This window comes from Notechis scutatus, chromosome 1 (genome assembly GCF_049901735.1).
Source record: "Notechis scutatus isolate UNSWTSFEM ecotype Mainland chromosome 1, rNotScu1.2, whole genome shotgun sequence".
Classification (NCBI taxonomy): Eukaryota; Metazoa; Chordata; class Lepidosauria; order Squamata; family Elapidae; genus Notechis; species Notechis scutatus.
The window spans coordinates 278,951,458-278,967,280 of NC_142009.1; the positions used below are offsets into that span (position 1 = coordinate 278,951,458).

At 36.0% G+C, this 15,823-nt stretch overlaps 1 protein-coding gene across 3 annotated transcripts in view; it reads left to right on the forward strand.

The window, feature by feature from the left end:
- Positions 1 to 15,823, forward strand: part of FSIP1 (fibrous sheath interacting protein 1) — an 88,323-nt gene that overhangs the window by 51,125 nt on the left and 21,375 nt on the right. For all 3 annotated transcript variants that reach the window (XM_087951728.1, XM_087951727.1, XM_087951729.1), the window contains one exon: positions 1,264 to 1,395. In XM_087951728.1, coding sequence (XP_087807854.1) covers positions 1,264 to 1,395 — 132 coding nt within the window. The remainder of the gene's footprint in view (positions 1 to 1,263; positions 1,396 to 15,823) is intronic.

Consider the following 15,823-nt stretch of genomic DNA (forward strand, 5'->3'; position numbering starts at 1 on the left):
TTTGCCAAATATTTATTTAAGAAATAAATGATGTCATAGCAACAAGTGGGGGGGGGGAGTAAAAAGCTGAACTTTGTTGAAACTTTCATTCCAATGATGAAGAATATTATTCTTGTCGCTTGTTCAATTTTCTAATCCTGATAAGCAGCAGATAAGAATAGGTTCATTTCACACATTTTTTTGAAATATAGGACGAATGAAGTGTAAACAGATTATCGAATGTGTATACATAGATCACAGCTTGCAGTAATTCTGAATGTACATATGTAATAATCCTTTTTAGACAGGTGCTGTGGGAAACACTAATTACAAATAACTCCCCAATGAAATTCTAAGTAAAGCTGCTAAGCCTTTATTTTATATTTGATCTTGTACTTAAAAAATGGGCTTTGTTGGGCTGATATCTTTTTTTCCACTTCTTTAGTGTTTTTCCTGTAAAATACATTTACCAGCATGATTTTTCTAATTAAAGTATTGATTTTCTAATTCAAAAGTCTACACTTTTAAAGTGAGAAATAGCTATTGCTTCTTTATACCAGTAATGTTTGGTAGGACTGGTTCAACTGCACTATCAATTTACTTTGAAACAGACAAACTGAGAAGCTGATTTCACAGAGTTGCTATAGGTAGGATCTTATTTTTGGAAACAGGAAAGGATAGGTAACCTTTTCAGTAGATACTTTGCACAGTACTATTAGCAAAAGGGGATTGCTTTAGCTCCACATTACCATGGGGCTATTTGGGGATAAAGTCTGGCTTTGGGGGGTTGTTGTGAGCAATTTATTATATTAGATTGCTTACATAACACAATTAATACCATTCCCCTGCCCCAGTTAAGCTCACTGTGTAAACAGATTTGAAACTTTTTTGAAAATCTGACTGATGCATAAGTTCTAATTTTGCTAAGAAAAGTCCATACTTTAATTAGTATTTTAGAAAACAGCTTATTCTAATTAGCGGTTTAAATTATTTTATCATTGCTGGCATGACCAATTTTGCTTTATTTTGGAACAGAAATGGGACAATTTTACATTTTCAGAAGCATTATATATATGCTAATTATATTGTAACTAAACTCAAATTTTAGCTAATGCCAGACTTACAAATGAATTTTACTTAGCACACATAATTGAACTGGAACTCAGGCTAATTTGTAGAAGGTATTTAATATATGGGGACCATGCTTCAGTAACAAGGGATTGGTCGAGATCATTTCTTTTTCTTTTAAAATTCAGTACTTTTATTATTATTTGCTTTTTAAAGGAATCCTTGGCTTATGCAAATAGAAAGCTGAAAATTCCAGGTGAAAAGATCTTAAGAGACACTAAAGAAGAACGTGATCAACAAAACAGGCTTAAAGAAATCAACCAACAACTTAAAAACCTAGAAGAAACTGTAAGTCTCCTAAAATTTATAATTTTAAAAAGTATTTTATACAAAGCAGGAGAAAAAGTTGCAAATACTGATTAATCAGTAAATGTTTTATTGCAATACTACTGTGATATTAACAGCAGATAAATTATAACAATGTGTGTCTAAGTAGCTTAGAAATAAATGTGTATTCTGCTTATTTATAAATCTGTCTAGATAAAATGAAACAGATCAGATTGTATGACCATTTAAAATCTATTACTAAGGATATTTAAAAAAAAAAAAAAACTCCCCCACCAACTTCACATTGTATGTAACTAAAACTATATCAATTTGATTTATGCATCATCAGGTTGGAGTCGACTTTTAATGACTTTTAGTTTTCTCCACTATCATGTGCTCCTAACCTGATCCTTCATGTCTTCCAATGTACCCATCACTACAATAATGGAATCCATCCACCCTGCTCTTGGTTATTCTCTTCTCTTTCCTTCCACCTTTCTCAGCACTAGAACTTTCTTCAGAGAGCTAAGTCTTTCCATAATGTATCTGAACTAGGATAATTTGAGCCTAGTCCCTTGTGCCTCAGAACTCTGGATCGATTTATTTGATGATGCATTTGTTTGTTTTCTTGCCTGTTCATGGTATTCTCAGAAATCTTCTCTAACTCCAAAGTTCAAAAGTGTCAAAATTCTTTCCGTGCTGCTTCTTCAACTTCATGTTGAAAGACTAATAAACCGATAGAAATAGTAGAGGCTAAAAAGACAACAATAATCTCTTTGTGTGTGTAACTTTAAAAGCTAAATGGGGAGAAAGACTGAAAAATGTCTTGAAAAGATGCTACATCTTTATAGCATCTGTATTAATGATTCCCATGGAACATTCTTATCCAGTAAGAGCCTTCGGTTAAACAATGAGATTTTTTTTTGTAAGGGGAAAAAAAAAGCTTTATCTTATTTAAAGTAGGGCAAGAAAAGGCAAACCGAGAATAAGAGTGAATCAATGTTTGCCTGTCCCTGTTTTCACTTTTTACATTTACATTTACTTTCACTTTTTACATTTGAGAAGTAGATTGCCACCTAGCTGATCTTGCGTTTTAACATAAATTAATCTCATAATATGAGATTTGCCCTTGTGCAAACAAAGAGCAAGATACCGTTTCATCAAAATTTAGTCAGAATCCCTTCTTAGAATGAGAAATCTACAAGTAGCTTATATCTGTTTTGTAATGTCAGTTTAGTGAGTGGTGAAACCTCCAAACAAAACGAATCCAGGCTGTGTAATTTCTTTTTGCTGTTGACCTTTGCTTCCTTTCTCTCACTCGGTCACTGAGCCTTGCTATTTATGGGAATACAAGTCTGGACAGGAACTCTCCCATTGGTGGCTTAGTCTGCAATAACCAATGCTTTGGAATGCTTTGGGCCACTGATTCATTAAAATACAATGAATGTTCACAGGTCAGTTTCAAGGTCTGATTAGTATAAAACTGTTTCTTGGAATTTGCTTAGCAGCTGCTTTCCACTCCTTCACTGCATACCAGACATTTTTTCTTGACTCGAGAGAATGCCCATAAGACATTATGGAAGTAGAAACTATTCTTCACTTATTAAATTATAAACAAATAAACCACCTGCATTGTTGCATAACCTAGAGCCAGACTGGCATTTCTTTATACTGTGAAAACTCTCTGGTACTTTTGACCCTCATTTTCAAAAGAGATATGTGAGGTATTGGAACAGTTTATAGGCAAGAAAAAAAGTTGTATTATGATAGAAAAACAATGACTCTTATTCAGTTGTGGGTTTACCAATGTAGTGTAGATGAAAATGGAAATATGCTTCAGATATCTGTAATGCTAAGGATCATGCCTTATTAATTCTTCTTTCCTCATATGAACATACCAGCATTATATACATTCCTACAAGTTTTGTAATTGCTTTGTTCATTTAGTTTTGAATTATTTTACTTTATTATTCATTTTATTTAATAACTTTTTGCAAGACGTTTCTTTTTTTTTTTTTAAACAAGTTTTATTAATTTTTAAAACACACAAATTATCATTATTCATTACATGTTTAAACCTTTTTTCATTGTAAATTTAACAAGTCAGATAAATTATGATTCTGTTTTAAACCATTTCCATATAACATACAAAAACCTCTTATTCAATTTCTCTTTACTTCTCTTTACTCTTATTCAATATCATTATTATTATTTCATCTATTTCTTTCTGACTTAGTTACCATTATTCTCATTCTATATTTCTACAAGTTTTTACTAATTCTCCCCCAAAAAAACATATACACACAACACACAAAACATAAAAAAATCTTTTGGAAAGTAACTTGGACCCAGGTATCTCTCTCTTCATGGACTTCAATTATATTCATGCTCATCTTACATATCATTACTTATTTTATTTACCATTCTAAGCCTTCTATATTAACTTCTCCACATATTTCACCCTTCTTAATTCTATCTTAATTAATCATCTTAGTTTGAATCATTATATTTGTATCTTTTGTCCATTTTTATCATCCCTTTGTCTCATTCCTTATAAGAAAGAAGAAAATAAGTTTCTCCTGAAATCATTAATCAGAGTATGATGCCTTTCTATCTCCCCCTAAGTTAATCAAATTAATCTTTAAAATAATATCCAATACCCAATCCGATTTTGCTTGGTACATTCTATCTAACTAGTACATCCAAAATAATTAAGTACATAATTAGACAATAAATCCAAATATTAAAAAAAAATACTATAATAAAAATTTTATAATAACATCAATACCATAATCTTATTAAACTCTTTAATTAAAACAGTATTCTAAACCTCCCTATTATTAAATTTTAAAGCCAATCATTTTTAAACATTTTAACATTTTAATCTCTTATCAACTCTCAAACCATTACAATACTACCATCTCATCTTATGTACCTTGCAAAATCTTTTTAAAAAATTATACTTTATCCATTATCCATAAAAATTCCTTTTTTTCATTTAATTTCAAAACATTGTAGCTTTTCTCCACCTTTTCCCTTTCTTTCTTCTCCCAACAAACCTTTCTACCCCCTTCTTCTAGCCTCTGCCTTACTGGCTTCCCTTCTCTGTCGTATTCCTTTTCCCTTTTGTTTACTATCATCATATTGGTTTTGCACCTTATTTTTCCCTTTCTTAAATGTTTTTTAGATCTTAAGTCCTTTAGTTTTCTTTTTTTCTCTCTTCCTTCTTTCTTGATCAAATTCTGAGATTCATTAAAAATGGCTCCTTCCTTTCTTTCTTGTTCCTCTGCTGTCTTCATCTGTTGTAATGTTTGTTGATAGTTAGTAGCGCCATTTCTAAAAAAAGGAAAGCTTCTTCCACACCATCTTTACCATTTTTTTTTGCTTGTTCATATTCTTTTCTTAGTTCCTCAACAGAAAGAGCCATTATAAATCTTTTCTTTTCTTTTCCCCTTCTTTCTTCTTACAACAACCAGAATATTCAAAAGAAAATAAAGAAAATAAAGCAGTCCCAAAGTTATCAGTCAGTCCAAACCAAGGCAGAGTTCTCACTTTCTCCTTCTGGGGTAATATCAATCAAAGAGAAAGAAAGTCCAAATCTGTTTAAAATCTTATTGCAATATATTCTAGTCTTCAAATCCTTAAGGCATCTCCTCCAACAAAGTCTTAGCATACAAATATTTTCTTTTTAATCCTCTCTCTTCCCACTCATCGCTTAAAACCAATTTTCACCTAAAAAAATAGGTTTCTTAATATCCAGTTATTTATTCCGTAGGAAAAGAGGGAAAGCTATCCTTTCAGCACCATCAAACAGCCGCTTTTTTTCCTCTTCTGGCAGGTACTATTCAGAAAGTCATACTTTTCAGGAATTTTATTAAATATGTCTTAGAGTCCTAGGAGCCAAGAAAAACTTTCTCCTCTCAAGCACTTTCTCCACTTCCTCCTGCGCATTCTTACCCGGCTGCCAGCTTCTTTGTGGCGGCCATTACGGACCGCCGCTGCACCGTCCTGGGAAAAGGGGTTCTACCGGCCGGGAGGGGTCTGCAACACCCCAAACCCCTCTCCGGATCCCCCTACCTTCAGCTGGGTCGGAGCCCCAGAAGCGGCAAACCGGAAGAGCTCACTTTTTGCAAGACGTTTCTGAAGGATCTTCTGCTGGGAGGACAAGAGAAGGCAAATTATGACATATGCATTATTTTATTATGCAAATTCTATACCTTGTTTACTTGCTGCAGACATCAAGCACAAATATAAAATGCCAGCATTTACATACACATGTAAATATTTTGAAATCATCGCATTTTGGTAAGAATGCCACTGGCTTCTTGAGCTCATTAGTAAAAAAGTAACTAAGGAACTATTTTTACAATATAAAAATCTGTGATATGTTGTGTTAGGATTGCAGAATGAATATACCAAAATAAGTGCTAATAGCTCTTTATACCATTGTATAAAACTGCAGAGGATCCAATAGCAAGCTAAAAAGCCGACTGTATGAGCAGAAGAATTAACATCTGCAAGGTGGTGGTGGTGGGGAATAGAAGGACTCAAGGCCAAGAATAGGAGGACAAAATATAGATATATTATTATATCAAGTTCAATCTACAGTGATTCTGAGTTGCTTACAGTTAAAATAGACATTATCAATGAAAAAGAATACAGCTGAGTAGAAGAAAAAAAATAATAATAATAGGGGCTTAACCATCATCCTAATCCAAATAATTATATTTTAAATATAATTAAAATACGAAAGAAAAGCAATATCCTTATCAAAGTCTTAATCTACTCTTGATTATTTTGAGCTCAATTCATTTCCTCTTCTCTGTGACTGTTATTCTTTTTTCTATGTTCTTTCACTTTACAGTTCCTGCCAATGGAAAGCTGTCCCATCCTGTAGCACAAAAACAAATATTGTGAAAATATTGTCAGCGTATATTCTCTGACCAGAAGCCAAATTAATTAACTTGCAGAGTTAATTTGGTTCGTTTTCTTAGTCCAAATTCCATGGTGCTATGAGGTTATGTAAGGTCAGCAATGGCCCCTATTCTTTTATAAAAATATGCAACAGAAAACAGTTATTAGCTAACAAATAATTTTAATCACATTTTTGAAATTATTTTCAGTCAGATTTTGCTTATAGGTCTTCCATAGCTATAATAACTTTCCTCTTTCCATTGCTCTTTTTGCATGCGAATGAAGGATATTTCAAAGCTTTGTTATTGGTTAGGAACAAATTGTTAGTGCAAGTAAGGGTAAATGCTAATTAATTGAAGCGATAAATTAAGTAATCAGAATATCAAGCCACAAGATATCCCAGTTTGGTAAGAAAGAAAGCATTATTTTCCATAATCAGGTAGAATAATTTTACAGCTAATCAAGAATAAAATAAATCCAAATCTTGTTTTAAATGAGAGAGAGAGAAAGAGAGAGAGTGTGAGCGTGAGCGAGAGAGATTTGGTAAATTAAATAAAGAAACAATACATACACATCAACGAATATGAAGACCACCAAACTTGATCCATCCCCACATCCAATCTGTTCATTTTGTTATTGGAGACTGCAAGTGACAATATCATAATTAATTACTTTCCCTGTAATTTGATCATTTTCCTTTTACATAAATTAACAAGTTACAGGGAATTTGATTAATCCATTATAAGGCTGCCCGGCTGCTGTGGAAAGGAAAGAGAAGCTCCTCTTCATTGAAGTGAAGAGGAAACCCTTGTTCGTAGGCGTTCCACTCTGTTTTTAGATCTCAATGCTGTTGCCTTTGCAAGAAGAATAGATTGAAGCAAATTTATTCACAAAGACCAAGTCACTGAGCAACTTCTTTTCACTGTATCATAAATATTCACTATATCTTGTTCATCAAATAAATCAAATGCAAATCTATATCATTTGTTTCTAGCAATGTTTTCCCGCTTTTGTTATGGATGTACTCGGGTATTCTGAAGGTCAGATGGAGCCAGCAGACCATAAAATCTAGCCAGTGAGAGAACTGGAACTAAGGAAATCTCAAGGGTTTATTAAATGATGAGAAACTCTGTTGTTTTGCCCATGTGTTACATAATTGCCGTCTATGCAGTGCTATTAAAATTCCACACTAGTCCTAACAGGAACCCCATTTTTATAGCTGAAAGAAGAGATGAAGTAATTGTTAGCTAGCATTTCAGCAATATTATAACATCCTTCCATTTTTGTTATTGTGGCATCTTGGGTTTGGAAGACTCTACCTTGAATATACTGTGCTAATTACCATATAAATTAGGCAGTTAAATAAGCTTAATACAGAATTATCCTTTAACCAGATTCTGCATAGTAAAACAAGCATAATTCAGACTAATTATGTTTAGAATGCCACAGTTTGAAGTGTTGTCCTTTTCTTTCTACTCATTCTGGTCAAAAGTAAATTGAAGTTATTTAGCTACAGTGCAAACAGAAAGGTCATTATTTCTTTACAACATGCTCTCAATAATAACATTCCAAGAATGAGTTTTATCCACCCAAAGTTAATTCATAGCAGTTCATTGTATTGCAGCTTGCATTTGTAAGATTTAAACCTTATATATTCTTACCATAATAAATTTTAATTAATTTTAAAAATATGATGGGTAAGGAAAGTCTGTACTTTTTCATTCATTACATGAGTTTATTCTAATATTTGACACAATTAAAACCTTTGTTTCAAATCAAGATTGATAAGGTTTATATAATCATCAGCAATGAGCTTGGTAACATGCTGAGCAAAGGCTATTATTTTATTATTTTATTATATTTTTATTTATTATTTTATTTACAAATTTATATTGGTATCTAATTCATACTTAGGTTACTCTGGATGGCTTACAACATTTAAAAAACCCATTATCTAATAAAACCATTAAAAGCCCTACCCCACCCCTCATGGCTGCAACAATACAACAAATATTTACTACTAGAATTATTATTATTTTTGGAATTAATCTGCCTTTTCAGAAGCTTGCATAAATTATGTGTCTGCTATTCAAATAAACATTTAATAGTAATAGCACTTAGATTTATATACTGCTTCACAGTGCTTTTACAGCCCTCTCTAAGTGGTTTACAGAGTCAGCATATTACCCCCAACAATCTGGGTCCTCATTTTACAAACCTCAGAAGGATGGAAGGCTGAGTCAACCTTGAGCCAGTGAGACTTGAACTGCCAAACTGCTGCAAATCAGCAATCAGCAGAAGTAGCCTGCAGTACTGCACTCTAACCACTGCACTCTAACCACTGCGCCACTTTAAAATACAATTCTGAGAGATAGTAAAATAAAAGGACTTAACTGTATGTTTCCTTTAATGTTATTTCACTGGAGCCCTTTCCTGTATAAGCTAGATGCCATAATTTTTTTACTTGAAGACCACATTTGACTGAGAAAATTTTTTGTATCTCAAGAGGCAAGAGACAAGTGGCTATGAGCAAAATATTGTATATTTAGTGCATATTTGTGTAACTTTAAACCAGGGGTGTCAAACTCATGTTATCATGGTGGTGTCATGTGATGAATTGGGACTTTTTTCCACTTTGCTAAACTGGGTTGGAGCGGGGCCAGCACGTGATGCATCTGGCCCGCGGGACATGAGTTTAACACCCCTGCTTTAAACTAGCTTCCTTTCTATCTATATTTGACGATTCCCCCCTCCTAAAGATAGATAGATAGATAGATAGATAGATAGATAGATAGATAGATAGATAGATAGATAGATAGATAGATAGATAGATAGATAGATAATTTTGTTGATGGCTTATGATTTTTCAATTCTGATTGCAGAAGTCAGAACATTTGCCCTTCAATACTTTAATATCCACAGTTGGGCAGTGGTGTCTGCAAAGGGTGGGGAGTTGGGGAGGTCAAAATGAGGAAAGCAACAGTCTTTGATTTTTATTGTTAAAAATAGTCTGTGTTATTTAGTCTTGAAAAGTTTGAGAAATGTTAATTTAAACAATAGAAGAAAATAAAACAATCTGTTCTGTTCTATTCTGGAGTCTTGCTGAACTTGTTTAGTTTACACAAGTTAATTATTGGAGCAAAGTAATCTAACTACCAATTGCTACAAGAGCTACTGTATTTTAAAATATAATTTAATTAATCATTAACACAAACAAGGCAAATTAAATGCTCCCTGCAATGAGTTAATTTAATCTACACAAAGCCACAGGTTGTCATATAAACATTTCCACTGAAATTCTGTGCATATGTTTGACTTATTTTTCTACCCTCTAAAATAAATAATTATTCAGTCTTTATCAGTCCTTTTTAAATTTAAATATTTCTATTTAAAATTTTTTATGATAAATGCTGCCTTTAAAGTATTAAATGAAATTACAATACATGAATCAGTACTTTAATAAATGCAGCTGAAAACACTGGCAGAGGATTTCATGGTAAAGGTTTTTTTATAAAGCAATGAAGCATACTTTCTAATGCAGGGGTCTGCAACCTTAAGCACTCAAAGAGCCATTTGAACCCATTTCCCATAGAAAAGAAAACACTGGGAGCCACAAAACCTGGGTTAGTGTGGCCAACTCAATGTCACTCCCACCCAATCACATGACACCCCCCAGCCATGCCTACCCAGGTTTTGTGGTTCCCAGTATTTTCTTTTCTATGGGAAACTGGTATCTCTCTGTCTCTGTCTCTGTCTCTCTCTCTCTCTCTCTCTCTCTCTCATCTTTCTCCCTCTTTCTTTCTCTTCTCTCTCTTTTTCTCTCTCTCGCATGCATGCAGCACTCAGCAAAACTATACCACATCTCCATCACGGAGTGGGACTCCAAATGTCAGGTGCAAAGTGAGCGGATTAGAAAGTTTGGGAAGTTTCTTCAGATTTTTCATTCCCAAAGAGAAATATAGGAGGTAAAGCTTCAAGAAGATAACCGTTCACTTTTCAGCTGACACTTTGGTATATAATCCTGCCATCCAATGTGTTTATTGTTATGTTTGGGGGTGGGAGGGAGAGGGAAAGAGAGAATATTGTAACTGTGCTGGGGTTCGACCTGCGAGATTGTGGCACCCTACCTACGTGCCTACTTTCTCCATTCTGTGGGGTAATTCTCCCTTTCAGCCCAGATGGGATTTCTACTACCAATTCTCCCACGCTGAGTTTAAGTGCATAGATGGGCGAGGAGCGTGCTCAGCCAGAGGACTCTGCTAGCCCCTGTGGTGGTCTCTCATGGAAAGAAGACACAATGCAAGGTTGTCTCGGATGAGAGCCCAGAGCAAACTCCGAAACCCTCTTTTATTTAGAAGCAATCTTTGTTAACGTAGCAATTTTTGTTAACGTCCTATCACAAACACATTACATCACACAACATGCACTGATCATTCGCATAAAGCGTACAAAGCTGCAAAGTTTAAGTTTGCTACAGTTCTGGTTAGAAATGGCAACAATTTGTCCTTGCTCCTTGCTCCATGTTCCAGCCAACCACCAGAAGGCTCCGTTGTCCTAGCACGTACACAAAGAACAAAGAATCATAGTTCCCACAAGCCCCATCTTTTTCTTTCTCAGGGAAAGAAAAAGAAACAGGACAGCGCTTCTCTCTCTCTCTCCCTTCTCCTGACTGAGACAGGAATTGGCGGGGGGTCATCTGACTTCCTGCATCTTGCCGGGCAAGAAAGGCACCATTCTCCTTCCTCTTCTTCCTCCCCGCCAGGGTGTGTGGGAGTCTTGGTTTTTTGTTTTTTTTGCTGATGTTGTTCCTTCTTTGAGTGCTTTTTACCATATGATTTAAATCAAGAGTCATTTCAGGTTGCCAGATAAATGAAGATTTTTTGTTCCCCTGCTGTGGCTCTCTGTCAGATGATCCCACCACTGGCTGGCCCCACCCCTCACTCTTCTGTCCCACTCACTCCTTGCCTGCCCTGAGAAGAGAAGGGCGATGGTGGCGGATGGGGGCTCGCTCTGTATTCCAAGGCAGGAACAAAGCGCCCCTCTGCTTGCCTCTTCTTCTGGCCCTTGTTGGTGCTGTGCGCATCTCACACTAAGTTTAAGTGTGCTGCACAAGGCGCTACAAGAGCAGCGAGCAGCTATGAAGGTGGCGAGAGGAATATGGGGAGACTTTCTCTCTGCCCGAGACACTGATGCCGCTGCTCTTCCCTCCTCCATGGCTGCTCGCTGCTCTTGCAGCACCTTGCGCAGCACACTAAAACTTAGTGTGCTTCACAATGGGAGACTGCCTCCCCTCCTCCTCCTCCTGGAGCCCACTACCACGCAGAGCATCAGCTGCAGCCGGCCCGGCCAGTCTCTCGGGGTAGAAAGTCACATGTCTCCCCCAGCGGCTCAGGGCGCACAGCACCAACAAGGGCCGGAAAAAGAGGCAAGTAAAGGGGCACTTTATTCCCACCCTGGAATATGGAACGGGTCTCCATCCACCGCCTCCACCCTTCTCTTCTCAGGGTAGGCGAGGAGTGAGGGGGAGTGGAGGGCGAGGGGTGGAGCCAGCCAGTGGCGGGATCATGCGACGGAGCCGCAGGAGATGGCCCAAAGAGCCGCATGCGGCTCTGGAGCCACACGTTGCTGACTCCCGGTCTAATGTGAAGTTGTACCATGTATGATATTATACTTAACAGTTGAAGCTCCAATAAAAGGGAGAGTGCTAAACATAATTTAGCATTAAATTAAATTAAACTAGATTAAATTAAATTAAAGCAGACAATGCTAAACATACTTTAGGTACAAAGGTGGTGTTACCTTACTTTTGCCATGCCTACAAAATTGTAAATTATAAAGTAAGAATTCCAGAGTATAAATGTCTGGAGTTACATGAATAGGTTAAATTCACTTTTTTCCCCTTCCATTTTTAAAGCATCGGTGTTAATTCTAATCTTTCATTTATTTTTTTGCTCTCTGTCTCTGTATACTTCAAATGGCACAATGTCTTTTCAAGATGATTAAAAACAGACAAAGCAGGCAGTTTAAAGTATTCCCACCTGTTTTGGTAAGTATGAAGTAAAAGCCTGATTTGAGAGGCATTTTGCACATGGCCAGCATATTTCATCATAGGGTATTTTTACAAGTGACATCATGCAAACTCCTGATAAGTACAATCTTTTGTTACTTTGGGCTAAGGTGCAGATTGGAAAACTTAATATATAGAAACTAGTCTAGAGATAAATATATCTTCCTCTGACCTAATTCTGTTCAATTATAAGAATTATGTATGGTTTTCAGATGTCTTAACAAGAAAAAAAATGGGATCCCTACCATGTTGTTCTCCTCTGGAAATACAGGATATCTGTTTTCTTTCTGTTATATATTATAAAATTAGTCACTATGTATAGGCTTAGTTGTTTTGCCAGCAAAGGGTAATATGCTGGTTATCCACTAGCTTTCAAAGGAACATAAAACAAATGCATAACATTTATCCTTGATAATCTAGGATTTGAAATTTGAATCTGGCATTTTCTACTGCTTAAACAATGATTTCTAACAGATACCTTAAAACAGGAGCGTCAAACTCATGTTGTCATGGCATCGTCACATGACACATATCGTGACTTTTTCCCCTTTGCTAAACTGGGTGTGGGCTTGGCCAGAGCATGACTCATCCAGCCCGCAGACTGTGAGTTTGACAGCCCTACCTTAGAAATTGTGTATCTTGAGGTTTGGTGTTTGGCTTTAACTGAAGCTGCACAAACATCAGTGCTAAGAAACCAGTCAAATTAGAATTCTTGGCCTTTTAGTTATATATTTTAATATATTAAATGCTCTATTTTATTTTTCAAAAAGAAATTTACAGCAAGTGGCAGAAGCAAAAGGCTATTCTGTCCAATGTACAGGAAAAGGGTGCTGTGTGACTACACAGGCCATCAATCAGTATTAAAAGCTGGCAAGATGTGTCTGATAGCATTTTGTCAGCAAAATGCATACATACATACATACATACATTCACATACATATATACACATATATGTATGTATATGTATAATGTATATGTGCTAGTTTACCTTCAGAAACTTCATGTCATTCCTTTTTCTAAAGTTCCTCCACAACAACAAACCAGAGGTATAGATTGGCCTGAGAGGAAAAAAAAATGAACCATTGAGCATCCATGATTGAAGATGGAGTTGAACCTAGGATTCCATGATCTTACACCTAATGAGACAACCGGTTGGGTCATCCTTTGTGGGAAAGATGAGTTGGATGTTGCCAGAATGAACATTACATTTTAGGCTGTTTTTTTTTTTTAACTCCCAACACTGAATGGTCCAGAATTACAAAACTAGCAATATCAATAGCACTTAGACTTATATACTACTTCATAGTGCTTTACATCCCTCTCTAAGCAGTTTACAGAGTATATCGTACATAGAAAAATAATTGTAGTGGCAAACCAACATCAACAATAAGTTAATATTTCTTATCTAAACAGAGTCCCAGAGTGACTGGACAAGCAAAAAACCCAGAGTGATTTCTGACTTCCTGCTAGGTTCCCCACCGACTTTACTAGGGTAATGCAAGAAATTATGATCTGCAGCCGCAATTTTGTGAACAAAATTAATTTGAACATTGTGGAAATTTCAATTTCATGGAGTAATGGGTCCCAATTTTTGCCAGATTCTTTAGGTTAGTGGATTTTATGTATCTTGATTTAAAAATGGTTGGTATAATGCACTATTTGGGCTAACTTGAGGGGACAAACAGACAAACACAAGAATATAATTTAGTTCCCAATCTTTTAAACTATAAATTTTCAGTTGCACATTATGGTTGAATATTTCATTATATTGCTCCTTTGAAGACAAGAGACGTATATGTTAAGGAGAGTTTGCTTTAGGCTTTTTTTGTGATATTTTACATTTATGTGAATCTGCTATGTGTGAGACCATTTAAATTTATCCCCATCATCCCAATCAGTCATGACAGATTGTAGTAGTACTATTCAGGAAACACGTTTGTAGACTTCCTCTCTTGATTTACTTTGCCTGAGTATCAACAGACATTTTCTCTTCCCTCCCTCCCTCCCTCCCTCCCTCCCTCCCTCCCTCCCTCTTCCTTCCTTCCTTCCTTCCTTCCTTCCTTCCTTCCTTCCTTCCTTCCTTCCTTCCTTCCTTCCTTCCTTCCTTCCTTCCTTCCTTCCTTCCTTCCTTCCTTGACATAATCACAGATTATCAAGCTGCTTTTTACAATTTTGTCTGGATACAGTATCGATTTTACAGAAGACAATGTTGAAAAAGCACTACGCAATCTAAAACCATCTCTATCTATTGGACCGGATGGAATATGTGCCTACTTCTTAAAAAAGCTATCCACTGCCATAGCCAAACCTCTAAGCATAATCTTTGAAAAATCTTTCAGGACCAGCTCCTTGCCTAACCTATGGTCACAAGCCACAGTCATCCCCATCTTCAAAAAGGGAGACCCAAGCCTAGTTGAAAATTACAGACCAATCTCCTTATGCTGCGTCACCTGTAAAGTCATGGAATCAATTATTAACCAATCCATCATCCTCCACTTAGAGACAAACAACCTACTCTCCAATAAACAATTTGGTTTCAGAAAAAAACTATCCTGTAATCTGCAACTCTTACACTGCAAAAACATATGGACGACACAACTCGACCAGGGCAAAGCAATAGACACAATCTACATAGACTTCTGTAAAGCCTTTGATTCAGTGGTACACGACAAACTACTCCTAAAAATAAAATCCTATGGTATCTCTGGACAACTGAATAACTGGATAGAAGCATTCCTGGCAAACAGACAACAAATGGTCAAAATTGGGAGCGTCCTATCAAATTCTGTACCTGTCAATAGTGGTGTCCCCCAAGGCAGTGTTCTAGGACCAACTCTCTTCATACTCTACATAAATGACCTCTGTGATCATATTAAGAGCAATTGCGTTCTTTTCGCTGATGATGTAAAGCTGTTCAATACCACAGACAATACTGCTACCCTACAAAAAGATCTTGACTACGTATCAGAATGGTCAAACAAATGGCAACTTCAAATCTCAACAAATAAATGCTCTGTCTTACATATTGGCAAAAAAAATCAGAAAATAAAATACAAGCTGAATAGTCAAGATCTTGTTGATGACCCAAGCTCTGTAAAGGACCTTGGAATACTCACCTCTAATGATCTAAGTGCTAGAGCCCACTGCAACTACATAGCCAAAAAGGCATTAAGAGTTGTTAACCTAATCCTACGTAGCTTTTTCTCTGGTAATATCACACTACTAACCAGAGCATACAAAACATTTGCTAGACCAATACTCGAATACAGTTCATCAGTCTGGAACCCACATTACGTATCTGATATTAGCACAATTGAGAAAGTCCAGAAATATTTCACAAGAAGAGTTCTCCACTCCTCTACTCGTTGTAGAATACCTTATGCCACCAGACTTGAAATTCTAGAACTAGAAAACCTTGAATTACGCCGTCTTCGGTCTGATTTAAGCATGGTATATAAAATCATACAT